Consider the following 18,593-nt stretch of genomic DNA (forward strand, 5'->3'; position numbering starts at 1 on the left):
GCGCTGCCTTGCGGCAGTCCGGACGCTGCCCGCCCGACCGGCGAGCTTGGCGTTCGGAGAAGACCTGGCGTGGACGACTGATTGCCGCCGGCAGCGCGGTGGGACGTGGGTCAGTGAGCTGACCGACTACCCGACACCCCAACTCCTGGCTAAGGGCAGCTCTGGCAGCTCTGCAGCTTAAAATGGTGTAGTTTTGAGGTTCTATCTGTTTTTGCAGTACCATTTTTGAAATAGCAAACCTTCCCCGATATATAAATATTGAATGATCATGTCACCTTAAAAAAGTGAGTGTCAGTGCCTTACCGTGAAGTGTGAAATGAAAACAAAAAGATGCTTCTATCAGTCCATGAAAGTATACCAGGAAACATGACAACTTATATAAAGCTGATGAAAACTGCTACTCAAAACCCTGACCTTAGAAATATCTTATCTCATCAGCCTTGTCGATGGCACAGATAGGTATAGCCACGGTTAGAGCTAGATGCAAAACTTCAGCACCTACATGGCAAGCGCCATCAGCTCTCGCTCGGCTGGCGATTTCATCAAAGTTGGACCGAGTTCGACAGCTGTCGGTAAGCGTCGGTAGGTCCTGCGGACACGGCCAGCGGCCTGCTCAGAATTAGCCGTCCTCCACGACCGAACCGGGCGCCCCCGCGTCGAAATCGAACGGAATTGCTGGCTTATGCTTGACGTTTAGGTAAGGTTAGGTTGGGTCGAGTTGGGTTAGCTTAGAAAGTGTATGTGATAGTGTGCAATGTGTTTAGTTGTACAATGAAATATGTATGTAGTGATAGTGGTACGGATTGAATAAACGGCTAGCCGCCGTATAAAAATGATAATTTCTACGCACGCCTGTAGTGGCACGCACGGTCACCCCGTAATCGACAGGCATCAAACGGTTAAGCATGCCTTCGTAAGTACATAGTCTTTAGAATACTACACAGTACACATGGCCCGTTCGTCATATAAAATGGCTAATAAACATAGATAGATATGACGTTATGCTCATCGTACACGCTAAGGAAACCAACAATAACTGCATTAGATATTACGATGTAAGATGCCTGGGCCGGGCAGCCACTTGCGTCTGACTATTGCAACCTTCTGGAACAAATATATCATGATGTCGATTGTCGGCACACCATTTGGTGCTTTTCGGTAAGCTAACAATCGCCTACAGTAATGAGACCACAATCGCACGCGACCATCACGCGAGGTATTTATGTGGGCGCGCAGCATTGATCAGACTGATTACAGTGCCAGCAGCAATTAGGGGCCGATTTTTACGTCAGTTCGTGCCATAGTTACAGGTTGGTTAGCTGTCAGTGCCCGCCTCCCAGTCCATGACACAAGCAAGTGATGTTAGCAGGTCGTTTCGATATCAGCAGCACTGAGTGAGCACGGTGATTGAATGAGAAGACACCGAACCAGGCTGATAGATTATAACAGAAAACATTGCAGTACTGATGAAATTGCCAGTTAACATTCCGTTTCATAACTTCTTAATCCTAAAATACCTTTCCGTGGAGCTGTTTGATTCAAATTTTGCAGGTCCTGTCTGCTTGAACCATTGCATAATTGAACAAATATTGTCGTTACAAAATGGACCTATTCTATAAGATTTCTCATTTACTCAAGTGTATTTAGGTTCACCAATTATAGCGATGGCCGACGATGTTTCCTGATACACGAGTTTCACTTCATGGTCCTTGCATATTCAAATCAGAATTAAAACCGAAATAGGTGTAATAATTCAGGAGATTTATTGGACATATATAGCATCTAGACAAACGTAAACACACATCAGTACTGGTGGCGCGGGACACGCGGGCTGCACGTATGTGGCGGGCTTGAAGCGAAGCCCGCGCGGCCACAGCCCGACTGCGCAGCTCACAGGGACCGGGCTTCCCCAGCTCAGCAAGAGCTGCGCTGCCACATCTTGGTAAGCGCAGCTCACAGTTATAGAGCTGAGCCCATTAGCGCACAAGCATGTTTGATTAGTAGCACGTACCCCCACATCAGAACAATATGAATATGGACATTTGAATCTAGCACATTCGTTCAATCACAAACATTGGCTGGAGATGCGACGCGTCGTTATATTTCTGCAACAAATTCCCTTATAAGTGTCTTAACGATAGAATTATCATGTTTTGTGTCCATAAATGGTAAGTGCGGCACTTCCATAACATTAGACGTAAAATGAAATTTTATTTGAACAACCATACAATCTTCATATAACGGTTGCTGTACTTTTCAATAATGTAAAAACATGGCGCTGCCTCTCACTCATTATCATGCTCACCCTCGTACCAACAACACACAGATCTTATCACATTCACATTACATCATCCAGCGTACACTTTATCGATCGTGAACTGAATGTGCATCAAAAGTTCGCCTAATAATGAAGACATGGATAACAAAGGCTGCCGACGGGTGTTTTTTGAATAAGCCTAAAAAAGCAAATACCTACTGTGCGACTTTCCGTGGCGGCTGTTGGTTGTGTGTTTAGGAGTTGAACGGTGATGCGTCCCTTTTATTACGAATTAAGAATGATATAAGCGTTAAGAAGGTTACAATGAAAGGCAATCGTAAAATCATCTTATCAAAAAATAACCTTACCAATAAAGTTACATAGTTGATTTTGCTGCTTGATAAACGGTGGTTAATGTCCATCTATTTAGAAAAATGCTTAACAACTTCGAATTATTTACTTTAAGCAAGAAATATGCTACTAATAACTACTATAACCACTGTTAGGTAAACATCACTAGCTGTCACGGTATGGTGTGTAAAGCTATAGACCGCGCTCTGCATTTTGCCGCCTTATCTAGTGTCGGGCACCGCCAAACGCAAAGGAATGATATCGATAACACTGTGGGTGTTCCCGCCGAGTCCCTTAGTCAGCCAGTGACGTCACTATGACGTCATCAGTGAGCGCAGGGGTCACAGACGCCTGTCTCCGAAGGCGGCACTCCAGAGCACTCACACAGTGACCTGATACAGGACAACACCCGAGTACGGAGCTCTGACCCGCCACCTGGTCAACAATAGCAGTGTGACACGGCGCGGCGCGGCAGCGGACGGGGGCTGGCTGTGGGCGGGTGCAATCGATCCTCGCTTGGGCTCATCATCGGAGAGGCTCCATTACATTCGTCCACGGGCCGGGAGGGGATGGGAGGCGGTCACGCTCGTCAATGGGCGAGCCGGCTCGGAGACAACTCTGTCACAGAGAAATCAGCCCGCGTCGACAGAGACACGACACGGAAGCAGATTTGCACCAGAAGCTCAAGTGACTAATTAGTTTCTAGGTGCGGCGCTAAGGTTTGAACACTGAACAGTCTCAGCGTTACTGAGCACACGAGACGTGGCATTCCCCAGATCAGTGCCCAAAAGTTCACAGATGGTAGCGTGTGCCTTCAATGTCCTGTAACAATGTACACAAGCATTGTGACCTTTGGTTAGTCAGGTTCGCTGCATCACCATTGCCATAGCACTACCACAGGCAGTTCACATAACTCCAGAGTTCACAGAACAATAGCAGTTAACACTCGTAACAGTAGTACCATCGGAGGACGCCATTGTTCTCATCACATTTCCAACACTTCAGCTTGCTTGTTCATTCAATCACAATCCTTACATCATTACTAGCGTCTTTGGGCGCGCTGTTAGTTTTAATCAACGACCACACAATACCAGTGTGGTTTTCTGTTCCCTCCCCTCCGGTCCATCGGCCGGTCAAGTCCAGGACTGGTCCAAGCCGGCGCATTTACAGTCGGGTACACTCGGTCTGCTCCGTGGTCGATGGTGGCTTCAGCGGCACCGGTACCCACCGGCTGGCCATGAAGAGCTGCTGGAACGTCGACCGGAACTGCGACGACATCGAGCAGTAGAAGATGAAGTTCATCGAAGAGTTGATGAGCGCCAGAATGTCCATCAAGTCCCCGAGCCGGTTGTAGCACTGGTCGAGGAACTTCTTGCCGAGAATTCCGGACATGAGCGACAGAATGCCCTGGGGGAACTCCGTGAGCAGAAAGAGCAGCAGGATGGCGAGCAGCATGCGGGTGGTCCGCACTGCCTGCTTCTCAGCGCATGACTGCTTGCTCTGACCGGAGCTCATCTTGCGCAGCAGAGCTGCCTTCCGCTTGCGCGCCTTCATGAGCTCGTGGATGAGGCAGCAGCTGAAGATGGTAAGGATGACGCACGGCAGCAGCTTGACGTGCACGCTGTACATCCAGAAGTTGAACTTCTCGAGGAACTTGTCATTGTAGGTGCTCAGGTCGCTGAAGCCGACCACGAATCTGTCCGTGGAGTTGCCCTGGGGCGAGATGGCGAAGGTCAGGTAGCTGGGGATGCAGAGGATCGGGCAGACGATGTAGGCGGACACGATGGCCACAGAGGTATTCTTCATGGAGCACCACTCGCGGTTCAGCGACGGGTGTCCGATGGCCAGGTACCGCCACACCGCCAGCACCACTGTCAGCCAGATGGAGACCGTGTGGAACACCTGCGTGACGTGCACGTACGTCAGCATGAAGACGGCCCAGCCGTAGCTGAAGCTGGTCCTGCCGAACGCCTGCAGGTAGTAGTTGAGCGTGAACGGGACGTACATGACCATGACCATGATGTCGGCGATGGCCAGGCCGGCCAGGATGGCGTTCGTCGGAGACACCATCGTCTTGCGCGTCAGCACAACGATGCTGAGGATGTTGGTGGTGAGGCCGAAGATGCAGACGGCCAGCGCCAGGTAGCCGTGCACCTTGCGGTAGCCGAGGTAGAAGGCGTTCAGGCCGGCGCCACAGTACTCGGGAGACAGGGTCGTCATGTTCTCCACCAGACTGTCCGTCAGGTTCTGCTCCAGGGCCTCAGTCGCCATCTGCCGAGCGAGGAAAGGAAGAGTGAGTGGCGAGACCGAGAAGCGGTGACATCGTGTGCCCCTGCCGGCAGACAGGGCTACCAGCTGTCCACACTCCACGGTCAATGTAGCCAATTGACCGAGCAAGGCAGCCGCTGATGAGGTGATTCACGTCAATCAATTCAATTAATCGGGGAAGTAAACAACGATACCTGACCATGGCTCATTTCCAGCTGGAACCAGATCACGGAACATTGTACGGGGGAAGTAATTTCGTTCGATTAGCTCGCTCGCGGGGAACCTTCATAATGCGCTTAATGAACGACGCAACCGTGAAACGCCAAGACCCTGATTAAGTTAGATTACTTGATAGCTTGCTAGTTTGGAGGGGCTATTGACACTCTTGCATTGGGCTTTTTTGAGAGATTACAGCAATATGACTTCAGATAAAACGTCAGCATAACATTTTTTAATGCTTAGTAAACGCACAGTTTGTTTATGCTTCCGAAGCCTACCAATTATGCCATTGGGCATCTTTCGTTTGGAACATGCTTCATATACCGACATAATATTGAAGTCGAGCAATAGGCCTGTCGCCAAATCACAGAGCCTCATCACAGTTTCTGCAATTTCTGTTTGCGAGACAAAATGCATCCAGGCATAGGCAGCGTCACTCAAAAGCATTCCGCGCCTTCTCCAGTCATGTTGAATATTAGATGCACTTGTGCTGAGCCAGCAATTTCTCAGAAATACGGCGCCCGTTGGCATGAAGCTGCATTGGGGCCGTCGCAGCCGCCCGCTGTGCCGAGCTGGGCCGTCAGCGACGCCCGTCTATATTGGAGGGCTTATGAGGAGCCATCCAAGGTAGGCCGGCGCTACTCGGCGCGGCCGGAGAGCTTCAGTCGTTCAAGGCTTTATGGGCGAAATCTCGCAGCGCAACGAAGCCAACTTCTGACTGCTTATAAACTCAGAAGTCTGCTTGGTGGAAACAGATAAGTAAAAACGAAATCTTTGACTAGATTTTCTTGGCTATGCATGGAACGTATTTGACAAACGTTTTTGTATATGGCTGCCGAGCGTCAAGGAATATTTTATTTAATAATAGGCCCTACGAAAGTGTATTGGTTTTTGTAGGTGCAGTGTTCTCATTGTCCTACATATTTAGAATATTGTTATTTTGTTCATAATACACAATCATTATGTGATGTGTTTCTTGATCGACGTTCGTGTTTCTATTTATTTACTTTTACCAACACAAGCTGGCTTCCAAAAGATGGCTTGATGCTCTTAATTCAACACCGACAGAATTAAAAAAAGGGTACACTTCCTCTGCAGAGCCAACAGAGAAATCCTAACGCACACATGTCGGCAACGTCAGTAGGACACTTAGCTGTTCGCAGTATTTATTGAATACACGGCAAAACAGGCCGGGATGGGCTCTGTGCTCTCGACGCCAGTGCAAGGAGGCAATACCGTGTATAAGTGAGACATTTGTTTTGGTTTCATTCCATTTCCCCCAACCTTTCTTGGTTTATTTTATCCCGGGTTTATCTGATAGCTTCTATAGCGCGACTGCCAGTCGGCGCCACACGTAGGTAGACTGTGCCGCAAAACATGGATGCTCTGCGGCGCAGTCTACCCACAACACAGGACAACCTGTCGCCAACGCGGAGGCTGTTTTTCTAGCCCACGGGCCGCTGGGGGGGGGGGGGGCATAAAGTTGCCCCCCTTTACGTTTTGCGGAATATCTCCAAAACCTGATGAGCTATGAACGTGAAACTTGGCATAGCTTCAAATGAATACCTAGGCAATGCTTGAGCAAAATTTGGTGGTCGTAGCACTTAAGATGACGTCACAGTGACGTCATAAAATATTGTCGTTTTCCGATACGGACCGTTTCTGATGTCGCTGAGCATGAAACTCAACTGTAAATGAACTAGACAGCACCTGCTGTCATCCTAAAACATCTAAGTGCACTTCCATCTAGTTCCTGACCAATAATCGGCCCTTTATATTCGGTCCTATATATCCGATATATCGTGAGGAAACTGAGAGTCGCAAATCTATAATTTGACTTATGACGTCACTGTGACGTCATTTCAAATGAGATCGACACCAAATTTGGACACAACCTCGGCTAGGTATTCAGGAAGATGTGTGCATAGTTTCGCTTCTCTATCTCGTCGCGTTGCGACGATATCGTAGCAGAAGTAAAGGGGGGGGGGCAACTATATGCCCCCCCCCCCCAGCGGCCGGCGGGTGGCGCGGAGGCCCAGCGGCCGACGGGCTAGGACCCGCGAGCGACGGAGGTCGCTCGCCAAATGTCGTGATGACCACTGGGTGATTGTCTGTTTATTCTCACCAGCGCCACTGTTTGACGAAATCTGGCACTGCCGTGGTCGCAGCTCAAACAATCCGTCACTTTGTTTAGGTTTGATGTCATCGGAGAGCCGCTGACGGTCCGATGGCTCCGACACTCGCTCGACGGCTGCCCGAGCAGGCTCGTATTTTGTTTACCTTGGGTACCCCTATACCTGAAACCAGCATGTTATATTCACATGCAAAAAAAGGCTGATGAGCACAGTAGCAATAAGGATGCATCATTTATTTATAAGCAACTGCCCAATTGCTGACGACGCAACGGAAATCGTACTTGAATAATTAACTACCTATCGGTCTCACATAACATCGAACCACCGTAACGGACTATAATGACCATATTACCACTGGCACGGTACTTTTAAGCGTCATTGAGTCGGTTTCCCTGTTGCGGGCTCCACCCCGCGCACCATACACCCATTCGTCATTGATCGTCTCTAATCCGGTACAGACGGGAATAGCTTCCGGCGCGGCCCGCTCCCTCTGTGCGTCTCTAAATATAGTATCGGCCCACATCGATCGGGGGAGAAGGAGAGGGGCAGTGACGCGTCACCCACACAGGCCGAGTGGTGAGGGTGTTACGCCCCGTGACCTATGTGTCGTGACCTATGTACCGTGACCCGTGTCCCGTAACACCTACTTCTGACATCTGAGGTATTCTGCATGCGGGCGGGTAGCGAGAAAACCCGGCCTGGCGGGCCATCCCCGTGGCGCACAGAGGCCGCCAAACACGACTCGACAGCCGCTGCGGCGCTCCCCGATTGAGCCAATTTGGCTAGTGCAGGGGTCCCTGGGGCCTGGGCGGGGCCGGGGGCACAGCGTGGGTCAAACAGCTGCCGGAGAGGTCTGCGTACCGAGTCTAAACGGGATGAGATAGGGAGAGGCGTAAAGAATGTTACCTGGACGGGCAAAAACCAGGCGAGAGAGTAGAGTGCTATTGTTTTGCGATCGGATCAGTATTTAAACTGGAATCGCATAACGCACGTTAGCGAGTAACTTTTGGTCGTATTTACAATGAAGTATATGAAGGAAAATTACTCTGGTGCGTGACGAAGGTAACGCAGATCGAGGTAAACAGCTACATTCGAGCTGGCTAGAGGTCTGCTATATAATCTAAATTCTGCATGCTGCCGTACTGCAGAGTCGCATCAGACTGCAACTTCACCGAAGACCGCAAAAAGTCTACTAAAATCCATCAACATCAATTAGGATGTGCTTCAGCTCCTGCTATTGTGTCTACATCGATCGCTCACGCGTCGGCACCTTTCGCGCGTCTCATTAAACTGCGCGGCACCGCCGTAAGTAGGCAGAGGTCGCCGTAATGACGGGAGACGTGTCACGCAACGAGCTGTCTCATCAGGGCGAGCACTGACAGAGAGGTGGGGAGGGGAGGGACGGCGGGAGATGAGGAGAGACACAGCGGGAGAGTAAGAGAGGGAGAGAGAGAGAGAGAGAGAGAGAGAGAGAGAGAGAGAGAGAGAGAGAGAGAGAGAGAGAGGAGAGAGGAGGAGGAGAGGCAGGTGCGGAGGAGGCGACAGCGGGAGATGACGAGAGACGTAGCGGGGGGAAATGGAGAGAGGGGAGGGAGAGAGAGAGAGAGAGAGAGAGAGAGAGAGAGAGAGAGAGAGAGAGAGAGAGAGAGAGAAAGAGGGAGAGGAGGAGGAGAGGCAGGGGCAGAGGAAAATGTAGCGGAAGTTAAGGAAAACGATGAGCAAGGATGGAGAGGCAGGTAGGGATAGAGAGGAGAGAGAGTGAGTCAGAGAGACAGAGAGAGAGAGTACTGGAGGTGGCAGAGCAGGGAATGAGTGGACGATGGACAGGATGAGTCGGCAATTAGCCGACCCCGACGGCCGAGGACGGACCGTACACCACAGGGGTGGGGACGGCCGCCGACCGCAGACGGAGACAAACCACCGCCACTGATGACCGTCCCAATATCGCCAAAAACCTCCTAACAGCCGCAATTTGCTCGTCTCCGACAGATAGCCACCAATGGCACACAATCTTCGACAGATTACGGGAAAACACTCGTGAAGGAAATCGTCCAGCATTTGTTTGTTCTGTCGTGTGATTTGTTTTTGGTTTAGGGATAAATCACGACCCGCTGGGAGGAAAAGTTAGATGGTAAGCTGGACGTTGTCGAAAGTTACAGCCCACACATAGACGTCGAGAGTCGAGCCATCAATCCGCCGGCATGGCTTGTGAATCGTCTCGGGGCTCACAGTACCACACTTACATACTCCATATGTGCCGAAGTTCGTACCTGTCTGCCCGCCCCCAATACCCAAGGACTGGGTCTTCGAGCACTAACCAAATGTATAAAGGCAAAGACCCCCCCCCTGCCGCAGACCTCAGTCTATGTAGTTACATACACCGTAACTCCACATGCGACCAGACGCTGGTCCCAGCCCGTGCCACCCTCGTTCTCTCCGTGCTGGCCCCGTAAATGCGTGATGACGGGAGTGCGGCCTTTCGATGTCGTGCCATTCGACCATTGCGGCAGCGGCGTGCGTGGTAGACCGCTACCTAGCGCGCGCGGGTAGTGATGACGATCTAGCACGCGCTGTATCGCATCTCAGGGCGGCATGCCACTGCCAAACGTCAGCTGGCCTCTCTGGGCTGGTAAAGGGCTGAGAGGTACGCCCAAATACGGCACACTCCTCTTTTGTTTTCCATTTCTCCTTTCTCCGCGCTCTCAGAATTCGGTGATCCAACCCAAAAATGTACACCCATTACATAAGGCTTTATATCGGAGGTGAAGTTATTGGGGGGGGGGGGGAGGGTACGGATCCCAGGGCCTCCCGTAGTGGTGGAGTCCCTGCTTGTTGGCTTACATATGTTTTAGAAACTAGCGATATCCATGTTGACACAAATGGTTGATTTTGAAAAATATTCTCAAATAGATTTAATATGGACTCGCGATTTTGTCTCTCATATTTTTCGTGTTTCTTGCATTATATTAACGTAATTATTACAAATCATATCTCAAGCATTGACTCACTTATAGGTAAGCCTGGCGGTCTTATGATTTGCGGAAATAACTGAAACGCCTCGGTACATCTAGGTACACCCTACAGCCATGTATTGTATGTGACATAATAGACACCTAGCTGTGACGCAATCGGTTCACATGATGGAGCAATGATCAGCAATTGTATGGTTAAAATAGTTTCTTAAGAGAACAAGAAAACCAGTGGTCTGTGACTTATATAGCTCATATCGTCCATTACTGTTCGTCAGTCTGGATAACTGATCCTTTGGCCAAAGGAAATCAAGGGCATAACAGTCGTGTTGCTGCCGTCAGATTGCTTCTCTAGAGCGGTAGCCGATGACATCTGGAGATAAGAATTCCCTTATATACAGTCTTTTTTACTTATCTAGGCACTTTGTTAGCTTATTTATCACAGAGCAGATGACTGATATAAGCGTGAAGTCATAATAGCATGAGCATTATAATTGCATAAGACGAGTACAATATGGATTATTACCTTGTTGATGAAAGAAGACTCTATATCATTGTACAGTGTACACTATTCACTGTACAGGTGCGTATAGGAGTACAATGCGTGATAATGTGATTACATAGAACGTAACAAAGAAATTAATTCCTGATAACCTGCTGAGAAGCTGCTAGATTAACAGCATAGGTACTCGCTCATCCATCTAAATGGACCTGCAAGCAGCTCCCACGCTATGATTTGCACCTGTTCAGTTCTAATAGATTTGTCAGAGCGCCGATTTTCACATCGCGCAGTAAAACGACAAACAAAATAGCTAAACCTTCTTAGTAAGATGTGGTCACAAAAAAAGAGAACAGCGATGGACGGAATTTGAACGCGTGGTGTTCGTTGTCCTTAGCCAATGTGTTTGCACCTAAACCCTCGGCCTCCGAATGTTGAAGATTATCGCTTGGCTCCACCAATGTAACGACACTTTATGTGTAAGCTGGCGGGCTTCAGTTTAGTCAACCATGTTGGTTATACCATCCCATATGTTATATTGTCCACCGTTTCTAGCTGCTGCATGAACTAGTCGCTGCTCTGTTTTGGGGTAATATCGAGTTATATGAGAACCGGATCTGTCTTCTATTCTGCATCGCATGACCTCAAACGGAGTGCAAGAGACCCGCATGTGTTATGAAAACTAACACCAGCCGATGCATTATTCATAATTCCGGCGGCTCCATATAGTGGTGGCTCATTGCTTCTGCAACAAGTGGAACATGCAAAACGAATTACCAGCCATCCGTCGTATCCTATGACGTATAAATATTAAATATCAATTCAGCCTGCCTACTTACTCTTCTGACACAACAATACATCTATCTGCCTTTAAATTAATATTCCTGTTTCTATTGACTGGATTTCATTGGAAAATATGATTTACTTGCCTATGCCTATGCCTAATGCCTTTCTCGATGTTTTTAATGGGTTATCGCCCCGAATCTTCCATCATTCAATTGGTACTCAACGTTAACTGAAATTCTTCAGATAATCTATTTCTGTCTGTCTGTCTGTCTGTCTGTCTGTCTGTCTGTCTGTCTGTCTGTCTGTCTGTCTCTCCGTCTGTCTCTCCGTCTGTCCGTCTGTCTGTCCGTCTGTCTGTCCGTCTGTCTGTCTGTCCGTCTGTCTGTCTGCCTGTCTGCCTGTCTGCCTGTCTGCCTGTCTGCCTGTCTGTCTGTCTGTCTGTCTGTCTGTCTGTCTGTCTGTCTCCGTCTGTCTGCCTGCCCGTCAGCTGGCCCTGCAATCGACACATGCCACCTCATACTCGGACAGCCGAGCCAATCATTGCCCAGCTATCAGCGAGAGGACAATCCCTCACGCCAATTGACGATTATGGTATTAAACGTCACACGCGAGCGAACCAGACCTACATATAGTCTGGCTTCCTCATCACTAATACGGAACATGAGCAGAGCCAATAGAAATCTGGTTGCCGTACACATATTTTTGTATAGTTTTGCAGTGTGTATGCGACGTTATATTGCAATGTAATATAAAAGTGCTGTATTAATTTCAGTAGCATATAGCTGTGGTATCTTTGGAATGACATATGGTTTCTATGCACGATTATTCAAACCACTGAATGAAGCGCCGCTCCTTTCCTTGATGTGCAGGTCAGGACGTCAGTAATTAAAAGGAGTGAGGTGGATATGCAAATGTGCAATGTGCACAACTTGCGTGTAACATAGGCCTGAGCATTGAATACATACCTATGTGATCCAATGGATTTCATAATTGAGACACAAAGCTGCGGTGTGAATTACGAACACATCACATCTAATGTGATGTGTTAATGCAAATAATGCAATGCAATGCAATAATGCGAACTAATGCAAATAACAGCGCATGCATATCTGAGTACAAATTTCGCATTCCTGTCTCGAGGAAATCGAGTGAGGGTCCATGATATCACTGGATCTTTTGACAGAACTTGTTTTCGGATACGTGATCCTATTTAATCTCTCGGTGAAATTAGTGATTAATATACGATCCCGCATGATCCCAAAGCCTGGTCTGTGGGATCATCTCATATCTGTTTTTCAGAATAATGCACTGGGCGCAATGCACATAGTTATTCGCGCTATACATTACACCAGACGAGATAATAAGTAATCTAATCCATGTTCGACTCCTGAATTTGTCACTCAAATGTTGATTTTTATCATTAATTTCTATATTTACAGATAAAGCCTGATTCGTTGAATAGATGTGCGAAATAAGCAGTTATACTTTGAATAAATCATAGCCAAGGCGTATGATTAGATTACCTGCCACGATGTGTATGCATGAGTAGAAACCTGACACGATTACACCTAACGTATTCGTCGTAATGCAATCATCTCACGGGTCTCAGTGGCTCTGCAGTACATATCCCCTGGTAACACTGCCGCCACTAGCCAATAGAACCGCCGCCGGAGGCCGGAACAGGGCCGAACACGGGAAATGATTCAATATGGATCGTACATTGGATTGCCCTGTCTGGAATCGGATCGTCTGCATTTTGTTATCCCTCACTTCTCGTTCCGTGTTCCAATTTTACGGAAAACTACCATCTGTGAGACCGGATGTATCGTACGAGAAGTATAGTGTAGTACAAATTAAAGGTAAATAAAATGGCGGAACACATTTCTGAAGTGTATTTCTTAGAACTTTAGGTGATACTTCAGGTTCTCGTGAAACGCGTAAATATTATCAACTGCTGACATAGGTACTTAGGGAATCAAAACTAAGTGCTATGCTTTCCTTTATAATATGCAATTTATTAGAATACAGGATGGTTCGAATAAAACATAAATATGTCTTATAATGGTTACAGAGAGACACTTCATTTTCATGTGTGTTTCAGGTCAAAAAGTTTTTAATCGTATGACTGAAGCTGTTTGGATCGAGCATATGGGCGATATGTATAAAATGCGCAAATTAAGAATTTCTCTCACGCATCTGTGACTGTGCGGGTAAATGGCCTGTCGAAGTTACCATGGAGAACAATACTTTTTCGATTAAATTGTTTATTGTTTTTTCAGAAAGGAATATGTCCAGACATGAGGGCTCTTGTGCTTGTACACTACCCGCAGTTAAATTCTTTTGGGACGGGCTGAAAGAGGCGAGGGCATATTACAGCAGAATAAGCGAGCAAGAGCCGGGCTTCTAAAAGAGCATTCGATTTGTTCTTTAAAATGGCTCAAACTATTTGACTTTGTAATAACTACTAAAGATCCGTCGATCTTTTAACAACAGGCCAACTGCAAATATCTTTAATCTTTTAACAATCGGCAGATAACAAAACATCCGTATCATATGTCCGGACACCAACGATTGACTCGACACCGACCCCCGAGATGTGTGCACTTGCAGTGACGCACCTTGTCCGCGCCTCTGAGGGGCTGGAGTCCGCTCCTTCGGCTCGGGTCCCTCTCCGTCGAAGCCCGCCGTCCGCCAGTACCGTCGGATCGCACGCGCCCGTCGCCAGCGCTCCGGACACACTGTGTGGGTCGCCGGCGCCGACGGGCCACCTAGTGCCCCCGACCGACCACCTGGGGCGCCTGCGTCGGCGGAGACGCCGGCGGCGACGGGGGGGGGGGGATATAGATACGGGGAACGGGGAGTTCTTGAGAAAGGAGTGCTTCAGCGAGGGATGCCGACTGCACAGTCCGGACAGCTTCTTCGTGCATGCATGAATGTCTATTTGCAGGTTTATGCATTCAGTCAATCATACGAATGTACTTACAAGGCATAGCCCAAATGCTGATGAGTCACCACAAGCGTCAATAGCTAAAGAGAGCCTACCTTAAGTAAACTTATGATTTACGTGGGTCTGCCTCAGGCAAAGGCAATTGCTTACCGGTGACACATCTGGGATATTGTGTTAATTGACTGTTAGACTATTAAGAAATTGGCATTAAAGGTGTCAATCGGATACCGATTTTTTTGGTATGCCGATACCAAACCGATACCAACTTGGTATTTGGAATTTCAACCCTTATGTTTTTGGTATTTTGTTGGTATTATGAATCCTCACTAATGTAATAAGAGGCTGTGAATTTGGTAAAAAGTTGGCATTTTCCTGACATTCCCAAGTAGGTTTGGTTTCGGTATTTTCCTATGGTTTTGGTTGGTAGTGGGTTTGGTATCGGTATCTTGATTTTCTGTAATTGACATCACTAATTGGCATGTTTCAGCGAAGTTCCATCGAGTTCGCTACGGTTCAGGATGAAACGGGCAAGCTAAGTTTAAAGAGCATGCATATTGCATATTACATATGTTTTCAGTTGATTGACAAGACTTAGGTAAATGATGGTTAAACTCAGCCACTAATTTCTAGGAGATTCAACGGTAACCGAATTCGCACTGAAGCAGGGATGCTCTAAAAGATGAATGTAAAGGGAATATTCAATGTCGATTTCTTGCTAAGACCTTAAAATGTGTTAACTTGTATGAAGATAAAACTTATCCAGAACTAATCTTTCAGCACATATGAGACTCCAATTAAGTGTCATTGCTTCGTTGCTGGAATTAAACCGCTGAAAGAAACATAGAAAATTCATCAAACTTACCAGATATGCGCAAATATCTCAAAACTTTTTCTTATGAAATTAAACCAATAGCAAATAGTGGCTCAAAGCAACGTGGCTTCTCAGAAATGAATGAAACTTTTTTTTTTAGCACAGCAACTGGGCTCAGCAAGGAAATAGTTCATTTTCCTGAAGTTAGTATTTTGCTATGGATTTATGATTTTTTATGCTCAAAATGATCAGAAAATAAAATAAAACCTTTCTGTAAAAACAGCTATTTTCTATATTTTATTACAGGAAGAACTATATTATATGTAGCATGATGTTTTCACGCGGAAGCTTATTATGCGTTGACCAATCACATTGCGTAGTTCAAACCTACGCATGCCGCATTGGCTGTAAGCAGCATGCTGATTGGCTGACGATGACGTGACTGCATTCCTTTCTAAGACACCACCAGACACCACATTCCTGCCTAAGACACTCTTTTTGGAACGGGAAATTGAATATTTTTGCTTAGGGTGATCGTTGGGCCGTAAAAGCTTATGGTTTGTGCTAGTCTAAGTGCAAGCTACAAGACTGCTATTTCAGTTCAAAACCCCATGTTAAAAGTAAACTATTTCCTTTAACAAACTACTGAAAAATACCTTTAGATCTAATGCAGCGCCTACTTGCGCAAAGGCGAACGCTTCTACATATAGCTGTATAATGTATTACATACATAATAGGTAGATCTGCTCATGAGCCAAAATTTAAGAAGCGAACTACGACACTTGTTTTCCTAGCCTCAAACAAGGGCGTCCAAAATAGCTCGGCCATGTAACTATGTGAAAAACAAAACATTTGAATGGTTGTTATTTCTACATTTTGTATCTACCATTTGTATCTACATCTGTATCTACCATTTTGTCGCTTAATTTGCTATTATAGAGAAAAGCGTAGCCCTATTTAGTTCGTAAAAGAGCGAAACACCCACACTCTTCCGCCCGTCTATCTAATTTAAAACCAAAACGCACCAAACGTACTAACTTTGAGACACACGTGAAACATGCTGAACTGAAAGCGAATGAGAAATATGGAAACATGAACGCCATGAGCAAATAGTAACACTTTGTTACAAAACATGACAAACGCATTTCGCTCCATGGATATCCGCCATTTTCCCTCCCGCGCCAGGGCCGGAGACTGCACTGGCCGATCGGAGCATACCACCAGGAGAATGGGCGCCTCGCTGCCGCAGTCCGAACCGAGGCAGGCTTGCGCGACACATGCGGCAATTCTACGGTGTTATACGAGCACAAGCTTCACAACCAGACCGAATCAGACCGGATCAGAACCGTGGAAATAGAGGGAAATGCAATAAGGCCAAGGGTTCCCCAATTAACGGTGAGCAAGCCATCGTAAGAATAGGATCATTTTCATGGCGTGTGCCTGCTGTAGTGTAGTATGTTGCGTCAGATCGTGCTCGTTGTTTGCCAAAACACTGAGCTGGAGCATCGCAAACAGCCGAATTCGTGCGGAGAGACGTCATTCGCCGGTGCCGATGTCACGTTTCGGACATTTGCCGGTCGATCCGCTATTTGTCACTCCTAGCTGTTACCTCGCTCTGTCGGCAGTCCCACGAGGATGAGACCGGGGCAGTGGGAGTATGGTCGTATACGGGGAGCGGTGTGACATTGTGTGTCCGTTACATCTCCAGAAACTGGAGGGCTGTTTGGTATCGATATCCAACGGGCTTGCAAATGATATTACCTACATGCTGGTGATGAAGTTGTACTCACGAAACTGCATGCATGGCAGATGTAGCGGTTTTATTCCCGTTTTCCCATACCTGCTACATTGTATGATTAAATCGAGACATCCAGGCATTTAAACGGCACGTGCACTGTACCACACTTTTCAAAGTTTAATGCAATGCTTTAATACCAGTAAAACGCCTTTTGGGCGAAGAACGAGCGAGCGAGATGGTGAGCCCTGCACGTGCGGAAGGGCGAGAGGGTACTTCCAACGGGCTTGCGCAAAGCACCTTTCTAACCGGTCGCTAGCGGTGTACCAAATTTGAACGCCATCTGCCCAGCCGTTCCTGAGATCTGGAAGCGGCATTCTGCACGTGCGCACGTGCAAACGGGGCCCAAACTGACTTTTGCACGGCACCCTACTAACTGGTCCCCAACCGTGTACCAAATTTGAGCGCAATCGGCCCAGCCGTTCTCGAGATCTGGAAGCGCCCCCTGCACGTGCGCACGTGCAGTTGCACCTTAACCGCAACACATGGGAATGCATTATCTGGTGGGTGGGTGCCTACCTGTATGCCAAGTTTCAGCAAAATCGCCCCAGTAATTACCGAGTTATTAAAATGGGAACAAATTTGACACCTCTTATTGTTGTATTTTGCACGTGCACTGGGGGTGACCCACATGCATCGAGAGTATCCTATTTTTGGTAGAAGGGATGCTGCTACCCTACAAAAATTACCGCAAGCCAATCGCCCAAGCGGCTGCTGAGATATGAGCCTCTCAAAATCACTACTTTTGCAAAACAGCTTGAACACCCTTGACTTTTCACGTGGCACGTGCCACGACGGTCACTGAGATGTATCAAAAGTAGTCAATTACAGGGTAGAAGGGATGGGGCTACCCAACAAAAAAGACCGCAGGCCAATCGGTCCAGCGGTTGCTGAGATATAAGCCTCTCAAAAGCGTTACAGGCCGGGCCGGGACGGGCCGGGCCGGGCCGCTCATACTGAGATTTTTCCGTTATATTGAAAAGACTCACTTCGCTCGCTGCGCTCGCTCGCTCGATTACCAGCCAGCCGTGTGGTTCAAGGGGTGAGGTTCAACATGTTGAACCACACGGCTGCTGACGTCACTATCATATAGTTATGAGCTTTTGGCAGGTATGGGAAACACCTTCCAGCCCTAAGGCCGGGAATTCAATAAATGTCACCTCGCTTTTTTTAGCAAAATCACCTCGGGCCTATAACGGCCCTCGGAGTTTTCGCTAAAAAAACCTCGGTGACATTTATTGAATCATCCCGGCCCCGGGCAGGAATATATTCAACCTGCTACTTACAGTGCGGTTATTTTTGGTTGAGCATTGATCAATACATTCCCATTGCGAACTCCAGATTCCTTTTCTCTCCGCGATGCGAGGCGGAGCGCTGTCCCGTACCTACGAACTCTCACTTTCACCATCCGGTGGCCAGATAACGCCATCTCACTTCCTGGGAGAGGTCGAGATGACAGGGACACGGATGATACACGAATGACGCTTCTATATGCACTCGGTTATAAGTGATCTACACATTACATACATATCAGTAGGCGGAACTATGGTCAAGCG

The 18,593-nt window shown here is 47.6% G+C and overlaps 1 protein-coding gene across 1 annotated transcript; it reads right to left on the reverse strand.

Annotated features, from left to right (window-relative positions):
* Positions 1-1,746: 1,746 nt before the first annotated feature.
* Positions 1,747-14,484, reverse strand: LOC122378345 (G-protein coupled receptor dmsr-1-like). The gene is made up of 2 exons (XM_043359302.1): positions 14,103-14,484; positions 1,747-4,879 (listed from the first exon to the last, which is right to left on the reverse strand). Exon 2 carries the CDS (start codon positions 4,877-4,879, stop codon positions 3,773-3,775), a length of 1,107 nt encoding a protein of 368 aa, XP_043215237.1. The 5' UTR covers positions 14,103-14,484; the 3' UTR covers positions 1,747-3,772.
* Between the last annotated feature and the right edge of the window lie 4,109 nt (positions 14,485-18,593).

Source organism: Amphibalanus amphitrite, unplaced genomic scaffold, assembly GCF_019059575.1.
Source record: "Amphibalanus amphitrite isolate SeventyFive unplaced genomic scaffold, NRLGWU_Aamphi_draft 000058F_arrow, whole genome shotgun sequence".
In the NCBI taxonomy this organism is placed as follows: Eukaryota; Metazoa; Arthropoda; class Thecostraca; order Balanomorpha; family Balanidae; genus Amphibalanus; species Amphibalanus amphitrite.